Source organism: Topomyia yanbarensis, chromosome 3 (genome assembly GCF_030247195.1).
Source record: "Topomyia yanbarensis strain Yona2022 chromosome 3, ASM3024719v1, whole genome shotgun sequence".
Lineage (NCBI taxonomy): Eukaryota > Metazoa > Arthropoda > Insecta > Diptera > Culicidae > Topomyia > Topomyia yanbarensis.
The window spans coordinates 54,201,871-54,220,690 of record NC_080672.1 but is presented as its reverse complement, the minus strand read 5'-3'; the positions used below and the strand labels follow the sequence as shown (position 1 = coordinate 54,220,690).

At 39.6% G+C, this 18,820-nt stretch overlaps 1 protein-coding gene across 3 annotated transcripts in view; it reads right to left on the bottom strand.

The window, feature by feature from the left end:
• LOC131693712 (RNA-binding protein 24-B-like) overlaps nucleotides 1-18,820 on the bottom strand; it is a 211,051-nt gene that overhangs the window by 60,250 nt on the left and 131,981 nt on the right. For all 3 annotated transcript variants that reach the window (XM_058981788.1, XM_058981789.1, XM_058981787.1), the window contains exons 2-3: nucleotides 10,243-10,880; nucleotides 9,988-10,114 (exon numbers count right to left, since the gene is read on the bottom strand). In XM_058981788.1, the coding sequence (XP_058837771.1) occupies nucleotides 9,988-10,114; nucleotides 10,243-10,479 (364 nt within the window). In that variant the 5' untranslated portion in view covers nucleotides 10,480-10,880. The remainder of the gene's footprint in view (nucleotides 1-9,987; nucleotides 10,115-10,242; nucleotides 10,881-18,820) is intronic.

Below are 18,820 nucleotides of genomic sequence, written 5' to 3'. Positions count from 1 at the left end.
AGCTGTAATGGTTGGTTACAAAATCAGGCCAATAGTTCATGGGTCCCTAGAGAGATTTAAATGAACAGCTAATTTCTCTTATGGAAACAACCTTGTTTTTTCTTCCACAACTGCAGATGCCTTGCCAAATAATCAACTTGCAAGCGAATTTGTCTGCGAAGATAAATTTGAACTAAATCGCAACATTTTCTTTACGATTCGCAAGGTAAAATTATTGTTCCAAGAATCCGATTGTCAGATTCCTTGAATAGTTTTTGGCAACTAGGTTTTGTTTCTGCATCCTCTCCGCAGCAAACGCAAGGTACGACTGGAAAGCTTTTCGCAGTATACCTTTTGGCCAAATTGCGCCTGAAAGTTTTAGAATTCTTTTGAACTGCTCTTCACTCGTAATTTTTGGTCAAATGTTGCACATCTAAATTTGTTTGCTTTGAGTGATCCAACCAAAATAAACTCAAGATAGAGTGTTGAAGGATTTTTCATGTATCATTTAAGTTCGACCCTTCGCTGAAATCAGTTCCCTGTCTTAATGACAGCTTAATGATAGCAAGCGAAAATTGACGGAACATCCAACGGCATCAATCTTTGCGTCGCATTTAAATTAATTATGAAATTTGCATTTCGACTTCATCTCATCAGAATTCGACACTAACTTAGAACCAGGACTGGGGTTTTCGGAGGTATGTTTCAGTACTGGGATACGACGTGTGGAGTTCATTGAAATGAATTCTTGGAATTTTCTGTTTCTAATCGTTACGGGACCATATAACGTTTGATCACGGGACGGTAACTCACGGACCTACGGAAACTTGAATAACCTTTCCGGGGTCAAATCGAAACGATAAGATGCAGTCTTCTGATTCCAAAAAATCTTATGCCCATATTGCAAGGATGCCACTGAAATTCACTAAATAGTATAACCGTACTGCAACATGTCCCCGAAAATCTGGATCCCCAGGTAGAATTCAAGAGGTTGGGAGTGTTTGTCATAAACAAGGGTGGTTGGGAGTGTTTGCAACCATGCATCGCACTAACGATAAGAAGTGATTCCGAATTGCAAAATAATACGATAAAACACGATCCTGGAAGCTGTTCAAGTTTCTGAAGATTTTTGATTGCGTTGTAATGGACGATGAAACCTACTTCGAGGCAGACTTCAAACAGATTCTTGTGGAGGTGTTTTATACAGCAACTGGAAAGGAAATGGCAACAGACATTGTTAGGCATATAAAACTACCGAAGTTAGAAGAGAAATATCTGCTTTGGCAGGCTATCTGTATCTGTGGCTTGGGTCACAAATGGAACCTGCATTAGACCAAAAAAGCCAAAAATATAAGTTTAAGGAGTAAAAAAAGCCAGCAGTTTGTGGCGATTACAGCGAATGAGGTGGCTGTACAGAATGTGATAGCGGGAGTTAAACGAAAGGCCTGGCAATTCGGATTCAATCAACTGGTTGTTAAGCTGATTTTTCTGTATTTTATGCGACTTTACATTTGAAAATGAAAAATATATTCATTTTTTTGTGCGCACGTATTCTTTTTTGACCCAATTTTCTTTCGTAATGCCCTTCCGTACCATGACATAATGTATTGTACGCATGCGCATTTTTCTTGATTGCCAGTAATCGAGTCAATAGTTCTCTGCCGATTTTGCCTTATTTTTCGGTATTCGTGCTACATGCCCATCCCACTCTAGTCAGCCCTGTTTTACACATTTTGATCTCAGTTTGTTTACATACTTGATATAGCTTGTGATTTGTACGTCTGTGCCATTCTCGATTTTCCGTTGTGCCGGCAAGTATTGCGCGCCGGAGTCTCTACTCTCTACTCAAAAACAGTGAACACTTGATAGGTGTCTCCTGCAACGTTCACACATAAAGATCATGTAAAGAAACTTAACGAGTTATTTTATTCATTATTTTACTGTCTTGCATTTTTGTAATGAATTTCGAAATTTCTTTGTGCAGTATCGTGATCTTTCATTCTTGAGCTCAGTATCGAATCTGACCCGCAAAATAATGAGACTTATGTCCATGATAAATAGGGTTAGAATATTTTTTGTAATTTCTCCTCCCTATTTCATGACACGTTATTCTTGACTACTATCTGATTTTTTAACGCGGCGTAACGTGACCATATGATATGGATCATGGAAGTGAAACCTCTGATTGGTTACACTTCCATGATCCAGATCATATGGTCACGTTATGCCGCGTTAAAAAATCAGATAGTAGTCAAGAATAACTTATGGTTCTGGGAACTATTTCGCGATTTGTGACTCTGTAATATTTTTTGGAGCTACGGGCACCACATGGAACCTTATTAAATGAATAACGATGTTCCAGGTCCTAATAAAAAAAATGGAAAAATGTGGAAAAAAGATATTGTGTGTTTAGTGGTAATCTTCTTTAAATTTTTTTTAACTATTTTTGGAAAGTTCAAAAACTAAAAAAAATATTTTTGAGTAGCCTGTTACTAGCATTTCACTGTAGATGGGAATTGGTTTAGTGGAATAATTCGGAAGTTTAGGTTTTTTGGTAAAATACTTTGCCCGCCTAGAGGCGGTGTTGGGCAACCGAGCGAAAAAAAAATTCAGTCTTTAGTGATTACTTATCGTACCGAAACTAGCATTGTGTGCAATTTTAGCTGAAAAGAAGTATGTTTTAAAAACTTTGGGTAAATATTGCTGTTAGAATATGGATATTCTTATCATTTAATAATATTTAGGAGAATCTGGGGCTAGCTGGCGGAATATTTTTTTCTCCTTTTGTATTAGACATATGGTGCTGTCTCTAGTTCTGCACTTCGAGTACTGTTTAATCCATTCTCCAATGTGTTTATGTTTCATTAAATTCTGTTTCGTACACGTTGTAAGTGATATTGAGTTTTCGAGCGTATTAGAGTGAAGAGCCTACTTTAGTCGTATTAGGAAGAGTGTCTCACCATTTTGTTAATTACTCGGAATACAATTGATGCAATGCGTATGAATTGGCATCAATATCTTTGCTTTCTTCTTATGAACCATTTTGATATCAAAAATCGCCATTTGAACCAATACGTTGAACAAAGATGGCTAACGCCGCTCTAACCAACGGTTTTACATGGTTAGGTCGAACATAGGCTCATTACCCTAGGTAAAGTTTTTAAATTTCAGCATTGTTGTTATTTAGGGCGAGTTCAAAGCTATTCGACGAATGACTAGATTTTTCGATAGCGCGCGAAAACAACTTGCCTTGGCCGAATATGTAACCACAAGCAAAATTTTATTTTGTTTGTTTTTTGTTTGCTTACTTCTGAATTTCACCTAAAGAATTTCGAAACTTTAGCTTTTGAATACAAAGTGTGCACCGAAATTAAAATGCAGGAGCATTGAGGCTGAAAAATAATAACAAGTATTCATTGATTTGCAATTTTATTCAAAAAGCATCTCACGCGATCCATACTTTATCATCAAAAAAGGCCAGGTGGCATCATAGTACGTGTAGTCGTAAATTGGCGAGATTCCCGCGTCTCATATTTAAAATTCTGTAATGCAACTAACAGTCCGCTCTTTTATGCAACGCATTCACTTTTACACGATCTTCTTAAATTAAAAACATAAAACATGATAAGTGTAACCATCGCCAGCAGACCCTGGACTCCCCTACGATAAATTAGAAGTCAATAATTAAACAACCAAAAGCACTAGCACTTACAGTTTAGGTATTTTGCGTTCTGATGGAGTCCAAAATATAAGCAACCATCTGTATTCGCTTATGTTGAAGTAACCAGGAAAACCAAGTTTTTGGTTTTTATTCACAAAGATGCCCAACACCGCCTCTAGGCGGCCTACTTATTTTAAGGCTTTAATGAAAAATCCACTACTTTCAAGAATTTTTAACATTATTTTCGTTTTTCTCATCACGAAGCCCACATCCAAAAGTTTTTTCAAGCCAAAAAAAAAATTTGGGCACTAGAGGGTTATCCACCGTACCATGGATATCTCAAAAATCGCTTAAAAATCCTTTACATTTTTTTCATTTGAAAGCTTATTGATTTATCTAGTCTTTGACATTTTCTGAAATTTTTTGAATAGTAAGCATTTTATTTATGCAATTATTTCGAAGCAAATTTTGATTAAATGTCCATTTTGTTTGTAATTTGGTTTTTTGTAGAAGAATGTGTCAAGTATTAGATAATTTTATATGCGTGTGTTTTTTGTATACTAGGAATCATGAAGCAGTTCATGAATCCATAAATACTTAATATTTTTTGATTTTGTGAACACACATCAAGAACACGAATGATGAGTGGTGATTAATTTACTACAAGAAATCCTGAACTAGTTTACGAATCCATGAATACTATTTTGATTTTGTGACCACGTCAATGAGCACTAATGGTGGCTCGTGTCTAATATACTAAGAATCGTGTACCAGTTCACAAATACATGAATGATATTCTGATTTCTATGAAATTATTATCGTAAAATATTAGAATAATGCACAGAATTGCAATATCATGAAAGTGGAAGCGAATGTTATGATATTGTGAACTAATTCACGAGCACGAATGATGAAAAAAGCAAAGCCGTGGTATTACATTCCGTATCGGAGCATGACCTCCTTTTTTGACAGTCTTGGAAGCCGATTTCTTGTTTAGTTAAATTCATCGCGATTTTGTCGAAAATATGTTCAGAAATGTAGTATTAAAATTTAAAGTTTGTGTAACATGCATTAATAACGAAAGAACTGTGTTTTGCAAAGCTACTCGTAGAAAAAAGAATAAAATTTTCCAGCTCATCTCAGTCAGACCCGTCAATATGGTGCACCAATCGAACACTGCAATGACGAAAAGTTTTCAATATAGGTCGCTACAGATTTGTTTCTATTATCATTCGTATTTTGTTGCTTTGGTTGAACGGAGGACTGTACTTGAAAAGAAAATATTTGTGAGCTGTTTATGGCTGGCGGATGAATCGGTTTGTGTCGTTACATTCTACTAGCAGAGGCCATCATTTTCATTTCCGATGGGTGGAAGGTAGCATACACACACCAAAACCAGATTTTAAACACTGCACCGAAGCTCCTTCGTGATTGGTTTCCGCTAATTTCATGCACTGAGCCGCAAATCTTGAACAGGAAGAATTGTGATTTCAGTCGGTTTCAGCAAACCAACCAATCTTGTCAGATGTCCGGAGACTGTATGTCATCACCGGGAGAGAAGGTGATTTTTAGGATTTGTCTCTGTGGATTAATTTTTTGCAGCTCCGTGCTAGTAACCAGGGCCAATTGGAATGAAAATTTCCCACCCGGAGGATATTTTTTTAGCAAACAAATTAGCCCTTATTAGCGCTATAAAATCACTCAAAAGAATAAAATTTAAAAATCTTTTCCTTCGCCAAGTATTATTTTTATTTGCAATGGGTTGAAAGGAGTATACATTTGGAAAAGATGGGTGGGCAAGGTCTGACATAAAAGGAGTGTCGTGACTACACTTCAGACATGTTATTTCAAATCTAATGATATTCAACGGAATCGTTAGATTTGAAATAACATGGTTAAATTGGCAATTTTCAAATTATTCTTGATGATAACTATGGTGGATCGGAAAAGAACCTTTGATATTTATGCTGAATTCAAAGATCGTTGGATTCTGGTGATTTCTATCAGCATGGGTGTAGGTGTAGATCGTCAACCAGTTTTAATTTTATCATTTGTTGTGGATTAATTCAAATTAAACCACTTGATCAATCAAAGGAAGTATTAGACTAAGATATGAAAAGTACGAAATATATCTTCTAATTTCTACATAAACGTTTTTCTTTACTAAGCGTAACAACCTTTATCAGCGCTATGAGTTGTTAAAATGTCCGAAGTGTAGTCACTCCACTTCGGTTATGTCACAGACATTACCCATCCATCGGTGAGTGCCAATCACCGACGCCAGAGAGGTGACTTCATTATGTGGACCCCAGATATCAGCCCATTAACACATGAACCGGAACCAACGGTATTACTTCCCTTCCGAAGGATGACGTGAGTAAGGTTTTTTCATCTCAGAAAAGCTCACGCCTTTCACTCAACCACAGGCGCCGTCAATGGCTAGAGTTTTGACTCCATTGACGCTAAGAATCCTTCCTGGTTGGGACTCAAACATACCAGTCGTCGACTTATGAGACGAGAATGATGAATTGTGACTGACATACTAGGAATCATGGACCAGTTCACGAAGCATGAATGTATTCGTCAGTATTATCTCTAATTTTGTGAGATAGTTGTCTAGAATATACCAAAATTCTTTTAATTTTGTGAACTAATTTACAATTACGAAAACTAGATCATGATCAAGCTGCAATAAAGCAAGAATTAGTTTAAGACGTTTATTTGACCGCAAGAATTGTTATTAAATTTATAGATAAAACTCCGAGTCAACATTTGGGTAATGAATAACGTTCATAAAGTAATAGACTAGCTCACGGGAAGAGAACGGTTTTGTAACGACATAGCGGAAACCATGACTGAATATCTCAGAAATAGATAGATCCACAAATAAAAGTGTTATTCAGGCGCTGAAGAAAGAAAGTTGAACACAATTATGAAATGTAAGATTTTTCTTCACGGTTTTGTTTTCGTAACGTAAAAACGTTATTGTTCCAGAATAAATAGCACTTTATTTATGAATTCGGGAGAATTTTGTTTCCCTTTAGTTTATAGACAGTCCGATTCTCGTAGAATCTTTAAATGGCACAAACGCCTCTTCCACTGCTCTGGCGTCGACTCCAATGTGTGATCGCACTTTTTGACAATTTAAGTGCTCGATGAAATCAAAACAAAACATTGCCAGTAGCATAACTGCAGAAACAATAAACAAAGACAAAATTTATTGCTAGAATTATAATTCTTCAATTCAATAATTATTGAAGAATTCCAACATAGAATATGCCGAGTTTCCAGTTACATCGAATTGGTCAGCAATCGAGCAAAATTGAATTGAGATTGAATAGATTTGTTGTAATTTCATCGAAAGTTCAACGGGAATAACTCAATTTCGTTACAGTTACAGCGATTCGTTTATTGGGCACTTTTTAATCGATTCGATTTTTATTCGGAGCATTGTCAAATGTGAATGTAAAATTTCCATGACAAATTGACTTTGACAATAAAACTGACAACAATGAAAAATATGAGAAGATACATTTACATACAGGGTTGCCAAAATTAAATCTGTATTTTTGTCCTAAAAAATCTTTTCATCTGTATTTACTCTTCGAAAAATCGGTGTCGATATCGAATCAGTTGAGTCGTTTAACCTTTTGCTGGATTATCTATCGAAGGTATTAATTCTTGTGGTTTAAATCAGTCAAGGAAGGACGTTCTGATATTTTACATCCAGAAACTTGAGCTTTATCGATGTCCACAATGGAACAATAATTTTCTTCTTCATTTAATGACTTTTTTTGATATATAATGTTTACCTTTCAGAGTGAGCGACCACTCTCAAAAGTGAAGATATATTTTAATATAGAGGGCTAAGCTGAGAGAGACAGAGAGGAAGTATTACTGGAGCTGAAAAAACATACCTATTCTTGGTCTGAAAATGGCTGAAAAATCTGTATAAATACAGATTATTCTGTATTTTTGGTAACCCAGTTTACATATAAGCCCTTTTCGACAGTTTTTGACTCCTGTCGTTTGAACTAACGAATAAAATTCGTTGGTAGAACAAAGATGGTGGTCCAAATCCAGCGAGTCACGACGGTAGTCATGGTTGCTAGTTTTATTGTTTTGGGTCCTGCTAGTCTGTGTGGAAAGAATTTGTAATAAAATCCGGTTATCTTCTTGATTGGTTCTTACGCTGAAAGTACTTGATCCGACTTTTATTTCGAAGAGCCCAATTCGAATGCAGCTGGCCGTGATTCTGATTGTGATAGTAAGTGTACGGTTCAGATGTACGGGCGAATGGACTTTACGATCGCGTGGAAATGAGCGTATGTTTGTTCGTGCTTGAAACCGCGTTGATCAGATTATAAGTGCAATAGCGCTCAATAAATCATCGGGGTGTTTTTGTATTTTCGAAACATTGGGTGTATTTGTGCGATGATGATCGTGATTACAAGTTTGCCTTTGTGTATCATGGCGCGGAGCTCGAGCGTTTGTAAGCTAACGTGTTCGATCGCGTGGGTTTTTGTACGTCGCGTGTGCTAGTGTGTTTGTAATATCGCGTGTATAACCGTGAAAATGATACTTAATTTTCAGTGTGCGGTTCAGATACTAGAAGAGAGTTAGTGTTTCCATATCACTAGAATTCCCGGTCATGTCGACATAGCACGTATTATCTAGTGGATATGAGCGTTATTTTTTTATTGGTTCCAGGCATTTGTAGGTTCACGTTGGACACCGCGTTGATAAATATATAAATGCTAAAACGATCACTTTATCACCGGAATGTTATCAGGTTTGCGAGATCGCCTGCGTAGGTGTGCGTGGTAGATCGCGCAAGGCTCAAGCGTTTGTATGTTAATGTGTATGTCGCGTTTGCAAGCGCATATGTGACTTCACGTGTATAAATTCGGTTTTGTGACCGTGTGGCCATTCGCATAGTCGCATGTGTTCTTGACTGATCGCGCGGACTATGATAGAAAATTGTAAGAATGCTGGGTATTTTTTTAGTGAAAGTTCGGCACTTTGGTAGAAAAGGAGAAGCCTGTTAGACCGTTGAAAGATGCCCAGGTGAACGTGTTCAACACAGTAATCTTTCATTGTAATAATGTCAACGGCATAGTTGTTAGTGTACAGTTCAATCCAAATAAATAGAAAATTTTCGTTCATAGTGGTGGTGCTACAGAAACCGCCGGACCTGCGGACGGGTCAGCTAGCGAGTAAATATACTAACTATTGGTAAACAAATCATCAAAGTAAATCAAGTTTCATTCTGTCGTTTTGTTTTTCATCTGAACCGGTTGCTACGATCATTGGCACTGTTCCTATAAAAGCTGTCGGTAGCAGTTAGCACGCAGCGGCCGAACTGATGGCGCTCCGCAAGGGGTATCAGCCCCGTCCGGAACATGTAAACTGCCAGCGAATTGATGGTATGTATGTAAATAGAAGAAATAAGTTTTTATTGCCATAAACTTCAGCAACATGTGTATTATGTTTTCTTTCTCGCTTCGCCCCGTCCATCAGAAGAAACCCGAATTGGGCGAGGAAGTGTAATAACAATTTCGAACATATGATTTCGTGTTCGATTTCAAGCTGCGAAAATAATTTTCCGGACCAGATGTTGGAGGTTCCAAATGGATTGAGAAAATTGAATTGCACCTCAACGGGCCGGACCAACCAACAACCGCGCGTTGAGGTGGTTGGATAATCCTAACTGACAGAGAGTAAATGTCAACTTGTTTTAAACTGACATTAGTGTCGCGTTATAATGGTTTTGATAGTTTCCGCCTCGGTGCACTAATTAAAAGACATTTCTCTCCTGCTGCTCGTCTCGCTCTAACCAGTCGGCAGTGCTAGTTCGGTGGAGCGACGAATCTAAAAATATATTCCGGTTCATACGAAACTTGGCTAAAATTAGATCATGCGACTAGTGACGATGATCGCTGTTTTGAGTTGTATGTTTGATGCAACAAGATTGCGCATTCGGTTTTAGAGGGTTTGAACAAACACCCGTTGTTGTTTAATCATGTGACATTTAAAAATCTCAATTATATAATAACAATAAAACAAATTAATTTAGAGCGCAGCATTGGTGACAAAAGCCTCGTTTATTTTGTTGTGGATCTCTAATTAATCTTTTTCTAAAAAAAATAGCGTTTTTGCACGTCTTTGGCCTATTTCTAGTGCGGACTTAATGACAATAAAAAGCACTTCGCGCATTTGTTGACATCAATCAAATTTTTAAACAAATGCTGCCGAGAATATCTTCTCGCGATCTTCGTTGATATTTATAATCTGAAATCCTGATTTATCTAACGTACATGCATGTATGAATCAGTCTGCAAACTTACCAGGTGTAATGTTGCCTCGTGGTTTCGCTCCCAGAATGGCCAAATTCACGTTCGCTTTCCGGCCATCGATGATCGGGTTGGGTTCTTTGCACGCTCGCTCCGCACTCATTCTGTCTCCCATAATAACCTTCAGGTTTGAAAAGAAAATAAAAAATTTAGATCAGTTTGTCGATCTCACTCGCACAACAGCATTGAAAACGAAGTGGAAAACAAAAATAAAACAACGCTATAGAAATCTTCCAGGAGGTAACTTACGAATCCGTAACCCCGGCTTTTGTTCGTCGTTCGGTCCGTTATCACGACCGCTTCCTCGATGTCGCCGTACACGGAAAAGTGTTCCCGCAGGCTTTTGTCGGTGGTGTGATACGGTAGACCTCCGACGAACAGTTTCGTCCAGGTGGTGTCCTTCTGCTGTACGCCGGTCGTAGCCGTCGCCGACGTCGGGACCAACGCGAGCGCATCGGCCGCGTCCTGCGATACTTGCATCAACATGCTTTCGGTGTTTTTTTCTGATTGACTCGCGCTCCTTTACCGGTGTTGTTATTGGTTTCAAACACTCCAGGAGTACTTTGTTGAAGGTTTTTTTTCTTCTTGTCGCGTTTTTCACTTTGACAGTTGGCAGTCGTAACTTTGTTGTGTTTCCGTTTTTCTTTGTCAGCACTCAAGGAACGCGCACAAATAATTTATAACACAAAATGAACAAAAATCACAGATTGAATTTCTTTCTTTGGCTTCGCATTTGGGGATTGAACTGCGCTCACTCACTCTTTCACTGGGTTGTGGTGTTGGGTGTATTTTCAAGTGTGCGTAAATAAATGATTGTAGGAGTTTTTATTTATTGTGTACTTTGGTTATTATTACACATTTATTGAGATCCTTTGAAATTGCACTGGCTGAAAAAAAAAGAAAAAAAAACTTGATTAAATCATGAGTACGTCAACAAATTTGAAGTTATTCACAGAAAATGTACAAAATAGCATTCGAATTTAAAATCATGCATTTTAAACTTAGATAGCAATCACGTGGTACCATCGTCGCGCCAAACCTAATCCTACATCTTTCAACAAAAAGTCCTCCATTCCGGTATTTATTGATTTATGGTGTTTCCTTTCAGCAAAATCCAATTCGCTTTGCCAGCTTTTTGCCTTTCCCATGCACTGAGACTGATTTCCCAGCACAATTCAGCAAGTCGTAAATTTACGATCTAATCTTCGATTTATTCGAATTTGTCGAATTATTCGTCCGGCCCTACTGCTGAAGGTTGATGAAGGGAGAATTCCACACCTCGCTCGTGAGCCGAAACCAAACCCATCGCCCGAAGCATCCCTCTGTAGCCTTTGCCTGGATGTTATACATACACGGCTCAGAGGGAAGATCAAACATTCGCTGCATTCCTTGTTATGGCAGCAGCAACTACGACTACTATACGTACTACGACTACCTCTACTGTGCTATAGTGCAGCCCCCGAACAAAAGCAGGCGCCCTGTGCTGGAAAATGTAATAATCGTAAAATACATTCACCATTCACAAAGTAGCACTCGGCGCGGATTCTTCTTTGTGCAAATGTCCCGATCTGGCAATGCAAGAGGCGGAAGTTTGCATCTGTTCGTTTTCCTCGCCTTCTCATTCTCACCTAAACAGTAGTGGGGCGAATGGTGTTAACTGAGCCACAGAAGTTTCGGTTCGATATTTTTTGAATAGAATTCAGTTGATTGGTATTGGAATCAGATCCTTAGCGTGCGGTTGGCCCCCGCCAAGGGCGCCAACTTTAGAGGGCGCTGGGATGTTGGTCTGCTTTATATAATAAGACAGGGTTGGAGTGATGTTTCCGGGTACAAGTATTGTTCGAAAGACGAACTGTAAAAGAAAGCCGATGTAAACACCGAAGGGGCGCATTAATTAATAAACAACGAACGAACACGAAAATTCCAACTGTAAAGAATTCACCCGTTATCTCAGTTTAATAGAAACACAAGTGGCACAAATATGTGATCATAGGTAGTAATGCGCCACTTTCTTAAAACTTTCGTGGAGTAAGCTAGATCAATTATCATCGAGAGGACAACCCTATAGCGTAACGTGAGAATTGAAGTCTCCTCGATGACGAAAGGAGTTCCACAATATCACAAATTTGACGACCAAGGCCCAACCAATCTTTCACTAAGAAAAATCTCTGGTCGAAATGTCATATGATATTTTTGGTATTCCTGGAAGCATTTACAAGGTTTCTCACCACTCACCAAAGTCGCACTATTAGCCTGGCTCACAAGAACGTAGAATGCTTGCAAAAGGGTGCTTAGAAAGCCGTTCAAGAGAACGCTTCAGCATCCCCGAACGCTGTTTGTACGCGGGAAATGGTAATAGATCATCCCTAGTAACAATTGAGGTTTTATGGTAGTTTTAAAACCTCTCATAAAACTTAGATTGCACTTGTAGCGTGCTATGAAACTTCAATTGCTGCTTGGGATGTGCCCTCTCCTCACAGTAAGCAAACTTTCCAGCACACTGGCCCCTTTTCTTGTATTTAGTGAAAAGCAGCAACGTATGATGCACGGTATAAAGAGCCGAACCGGAAGACAATCCTTATCGAAGAAGATTTAATTAAACACAACACAATTCTGTTAACGATCGTCACACACAGCATTTGTCCCGTCCACCGTTTGTTTGTGAAGAAACACACCCTTATGCTCCGTTCAGTGCGTTTGCCATTTTAAAATCTTCGCTCACTGGAGCAAGAGGTCTTTGAAACAGCCAACCCCCTACTTCAGTAGATTCACGCATGATAAACTCGAATCGTTGACTACACCGTCGATCTCAGCTTTACGAGCGGGCATGTAGACACGGTAGTCCTTTATACAATGTATATTATTTTAAGCAGGAAGTCGGAATCTTTAATGCCAAATCTTCTTCGACATCTACTTTGACATCAGCTGAGTTCATCAAAAGAGGTTATTTATATGCGAGCCTGGAACATAGCGCAAAGTGGAAGACACTGAATTAACCGAAAATATTGAAAAATAAATCAGAGGATAGTAAAGCAAAGATGTGGTCGGCCACATTTTGTTGCATTCGCATGTGCAAAGAGGTGAGTAATATCTGAAACATAACCAGAATGTCGTGACGGGTTGGTAATTCCAAATCTAATGATATGTTCCGTGATCAACAATCCACCAACCATGCCATGCTGTGGCTCCTAAAAATGAATTCCTCGGCATACATAAGGTAGGATTATTATATTGGCATCCTAAATTTTTATTTGAGGTCCTGTTTTTTTAAGTGTCGCGCGAAACGATCAAGGTTCAAAGGTTTACATCCGCAAAAAACACGAACTCTTCGAAATTTAAAAAAATCGATGCCAAATGTCTGAGATCTGGAGTAAGCTCCAAATTTTTTTTGTTGAAAATATTGCCTTCTATTATTTATTTCATTTGACATTTGGCTTAAAAACAAATTAAAGTTTCCTTTCCAAACGCACGTCTCAACTCAACTCACAAATTGTGCAAGGTCCATAAATGCAATCTTCAAACATTTTTTTCAAGGTGACACTAGATAATGACGTTTTATGACTTTCTTAGATAATTGACATCAAAAATACGAAATAGATTTTTGAAATTTTATTGAATCGATCCTTTGGTGTTTGTTCACCGGTAAAATTTGTTGAACTTTGACCATTCTGCATGAATCCTTAATCATAGGCCATTGAACTAAAATTTCGTTTAGAAGTATTTTTTCGAGGTGCTAAAGCTTTTGAAGTGGTTATAATATTCGATGGCATTTTTTCTCCTACATTTCATTTTACTTTAATTTAATATATAGTGTCATAAATATATTCTCCCTCTGTCGCCTTCAAACACCTAGCGTCAACTGAATTCACTAATATACAGTTCAAGATTTCCGGCTATAATTTAGTTGAAATGAACGACACTTCAAACCGAACGAACTTTGGTCCATTCTTGTAGAAATCCGAGCTTTCGGCATTGTAAGTTTCCAACCATCGGAAATAAATATGACGGTTGGTGAAGGAACACATTTTCAAATAAATTCTGCGTATTGCTATATGATAGAGGCGGCTTGAATACCCTAATTAATCGTGTGCTCATTAAACCAACCTACGCGCCCAGTCTCCTGAAAAAAACATGCGCCGTCCGTCATCTTTAAATACCTGACTTCGAAAGATATTACAGACAAATTTGCAGCAAATATTTAAAATTTTATTAAGAATCATGGCTTCGCGATGGCTAATGCCGATTGAGCCCAGTTAGTATTATAAATTAAAAAAAATTTAAAATTTTACAAAACTGGAGTGTTTTGTTGGTGCTCCATACTGATGGCTTTGCTCGAAATCGGTTGGACATTTTCTGATTTTTAGGTCACTATTGAAAAATTCTCCGAAAAAATGTTTCCGCATTTTTTTACAAAAATCACACAGAAAATTTGCATCACTTTTGTACAGAACTGGAAATTTCAGGCCGATTTTTTTTTATCAAAATTCAGAATACCTACCTCGGCCAAAAAAAAATTGGCTCTCCGCTATGACAGGATTAGATTGACGATTTTCGGAGTGACGAAATAATCTTCCTATACGAGAAAGGTAAAAATGTGCCGATCACTTAAGCCCAAATTTTCGTCAATTTTTTTTCGAGCGTTTCATGCATTTTAAAGATATTTGGCATCAAAACTAAAAAATGTTTTTTAAATTTTTTTGTGCACCCCCTTGAAACATTTTTCAGTTACTGCTTTTATGCAATCAAGAACCGTCGTAGGTGGTCAATGACGCCAAACCGACATTGACCAGTCATTATTGATCAGGAAAATCTACCAATGCACCAATTTTTTGCATCATTTTGATATTATGGTGGTACCACTTTATATGGAAAATTGCTGTGTGGCCGCACTCTTCAAACTATAACTCCAGAACCGGAACTCCGATCGACAAAAAATTAACAGCAGCCGATGGGAAGGTTGTACCTTTCATTTGCGACTAAGTTTGTGTAACTCGATCCAGCTACCTCTGAGAAACAGAGGTGACATTGTTGACACAAACGCACACACATGGGGAATAAAGTAGTTTGCTTCCTGGTGGTGTTTCCAGGTAAGGTTAAGTCACTCTTAACGGCTAAATGAACTGCGGCTCTGATAAACCTCTAAAACTGGCCATATAAAACCGAGAGCAGCTCCGTCGAAGCGAGTCGGTACCGCTTCCGCTAAAAGTTTATCCAAGATTTTACATTAAACACCCTAACCCAACTGGAGTGCCAACCGGCACATTAGGATCGATAACAGTAAGAGCGAAATTATGGCATACATGCGTAGAACACATGTGTGAATAAGGATTTCATCGAAATTGATGGACCGACATCCACGCCATTCCACTGCGCTAGTAAGGATGAGTGACACTTTCCATAAACGTCCCCCGTCCCATTAAAGCTTTGTTAGGTGTCCAAGTACGTTCGAAACCCGACACCTTAGTAGGTGGAAGTAGGCTTAGTTGAACGATCCTGAGTAGCGCAGATCCGGCTCTCAATGCGGTACTCCATGAAGGACTGCGTCAACCCTCGCATGTGAGCTCACTGCTTGCAAAGGTGACCATGGAACCATGGGATCATATAGAGGGGATCACTTACTACAAGTTGGGACCCAAGAAGCAAAAATATTTAGGAGCAAGTGTGTAGAATTCGTTTGCCAAAGGTGGGCTACCTAGGTCACCGACCCAAAATAGCCCCGCGCAACAGCAAATGCAGCCGTAGCAGCAACGAGAGCAGCCCAGGAGGCCATAGCAAGCACGAAGCGAGGCAAACCAATAGGACGCCAAGGAAAGCTTCGGTTTCAGGTGCGCATGTCGAAATCAAGCATTATCCAAAAGGACCACTAGTCTGGGTTGCTCAAAGTGATGCAGCTTATGCAATTATGCAAAATCGAAGAGCTCTATGAGTTCGTGAAAAGCTAGGACAATGTGAACGGACAGATCAGGGATTTAGTTATCAGCATCAAATCCGAATAGCAGCCGCCGAATGCGAACAGATGGCGTTGCTGGAGAGAGTTGAAAATGCCAAAAAGACACTGAAGACTGCGGAGGTTGCCAAATAGTGTGGCCGGCATTTCCGATCCGTGAAAAGAGTAACGAAAACATCAGGAGAGGAGGAGGAACCGAAGAAGCTTGAGAAGTTTGATGAAAGACAGCGAAATAGCCTACAAATGGAAGGTGAATCGCGAGCCGTAGAAACCGTAGAAGAGAAGAGGAAAAAACGGAAGGAAACGGATGAAAGTAAGAAAAAGCAGAAAGAAGACATTCGGATCCGCCAGGAGAGGTATAAGGGAGGCGTTATAGTCGTCAAAGCGTACGCTGTGATCCTCACGATCCCAAGCTAAATTAGCTGGGGAAGATCGTAGTAAGAACCAGCGCACTCAGAAATGAATGAGATGCTGTTCGGGCTGAAGAAGGATTCATCGATCAAGAGCTCGACCTACCGAGAACTAGCGACAGAAGCAGTGGGAGGAGAAGCGAACGTGAGAGCTTTAATTCAGGAATCGGAACGAGATCACAGCGGAAGACGAAGTGATGTGCCCACTGATAGAGCAATGTAACCTGGAGAAAGCGCAGATGTGAATCAGGTTGAGGAATGCGTACAGTGGCACATAGACAACAGCGATACGCTTGTCACCAACCGCAGCCAACCACCGGTTAGATCAAAGTCGGATGGTCGGTGTGCTCGTTACGATTGATCCGTAGAGCCACTAAACAAACGGTGCTTGGGTTTACGCAATCAGGCAAGAAACTGCAAAGGCCCGAACAGATTTGATCTGTACAGAAAATGTGACAAGAAGGTAAACGTTGCTATAGAATGGGATGGTTTCTTATGCCAAAACTACAAAAATGCGAAGGCAGGCCAATCATGATGGAGATAACTCAGATTAATAGCAATCATTGCGATATTGCAGAGACACTGTTGTGGCTGTCGTCAACAGAAACGAAATGCGACGTTGCAAGTATTGAAGAGCCGTATCGTGTTCCGCCCGGCAATGGTAACAGGGTAGTGGATAGTACAGGGATGGCGGGTTCTCTGTCTAGGAGGTGGCGGATAGCGCACACGAAGGCTTCGTGATTGCCAGGATCAACGGTGTATTTGTCTGTAGCTGCTATGCTTCCCCAAGATGGACACCAGAGCAGTACAATCGGATGCTGCAACAATCTGCAATTGCGACGAACATGGGGCAGAAGTCGATGAGGGTCACGGCGGGAGTACCTCAGAGCTCGGTCCTCGCTTAGGAATATAATGTACAACGGAGTCCCAACACTGCAACTGCTCAGAGGAGTCGAGATCATTGGCTTTGCGGATAACGTTGTCCTGATGTTAACCGGTGAGACGGTGGCTAGTCCGTTGAGTAGGTTAGGTCCACCGCCGGGAACTAGATCGAGTAGATCGGGACTATACGGGGAGCTATATAGCTCACGGAAACGAAACAGAATTCACAGTAGGGTAGAATCGCTGCCGTGGACTATACGACTATATCGTGACAAAAATGGGAACTAATTGGTTCACGAAACAAACACTGGTACCGAGAGAAATTCCGCTGCCGGGGAACTCTCAGTCGGAGTAGGGTAGTTCACCGTTGGATAATATACAAGTCGATCTCGATAAAGCTGGGAGCTAAATGGCACAAGGAAAGGGCTCTGTGTCGGGAGAAGTTCCTCCGTCGGGGAGTAAGGTGAGTTCACCGTCGGAGACTATCCGAGCAGATCGTGATAGGACCTGGTGTGGAAAATTTGCAACTTGCTGTTAGTGGTTGGCAATGTTTATAAATGTCCGCAGATAAATACAATTCCTCGGATGGACCACTCAAAACAATTTGCAGACAACTTCAGTGGACTGTATTTTGGAAAACCGCTTGCTACTGGATGTGATCGATTGGAAAAGTAAAAACCTTTTACACTTTACTTGTTTTGTATTTTCACTCTTTCACCTGCACTTAACTCTTCACTTGTTGAAATAAAATTGGTTGGAGATGCTGCTCGATTATGCTTGTATTGTGTGGTTAATTTTATTTCGCTGATTTTTTATTAGCGCTGAACAGAGGCGCGAACAAGGCCGAGAGCTGAATGACTCGCGGAAACAGGATCTACATGGCTCATGGAATCAGCATCCAAACGGCTCACGGGAACTAGCTAATTGGTGACATAATAGATGGAGACAAGAAGCAAGAGAAGATTGGAGTCGAGAGTTAAAACAAAACTGTCATCTAACAGTCGACTGACGTCACAAATGAACTCGAGTGTTTATGTTTGACAGTTCGCTTGTGTTTACGTGGACATAAAAATAGTTTTTCTAAGTCCATGTAAACAGCACTAGTAAACTGTCAAAAAGGGTGAGGTTAACTCTGTCAGTAAAGAACCTAATATATACAATGATGGAAAATTTGATAAGCTTGTGACTATATGACAACAATTCTTTTTCACATGCACCTCAACGAAGGCGCATTGCAGCCCTTTCTACCCCCGGCGCCGCAGTCTCTTGAGTCGATTCGGGCTCGTGAAGTCTAACTATGAGAAGTAAATGCATGGTGTCGCGTCGATACCCGAAAATTTGTTTCGTTCACTTTTTTCCAATCCGTTTCGACGGGACTCAAATCCTGTTCCGAGCTGAGAAGTAATGCAGAGGGCTATGACTTTCTGATGGTTGGTTTTTTCTTCATGGTCTCCTTTTTCTGTTCAGATTATTAACTCCTTGATCAAAATCAAGCTAGCCGATTTTTTTTGGCTATGAGTCGGATGAAGATTGGAATTATCGTTTTCCCTGTTGCTAAAGCCGAAAAAGGGTGGCACAGAACAATGAA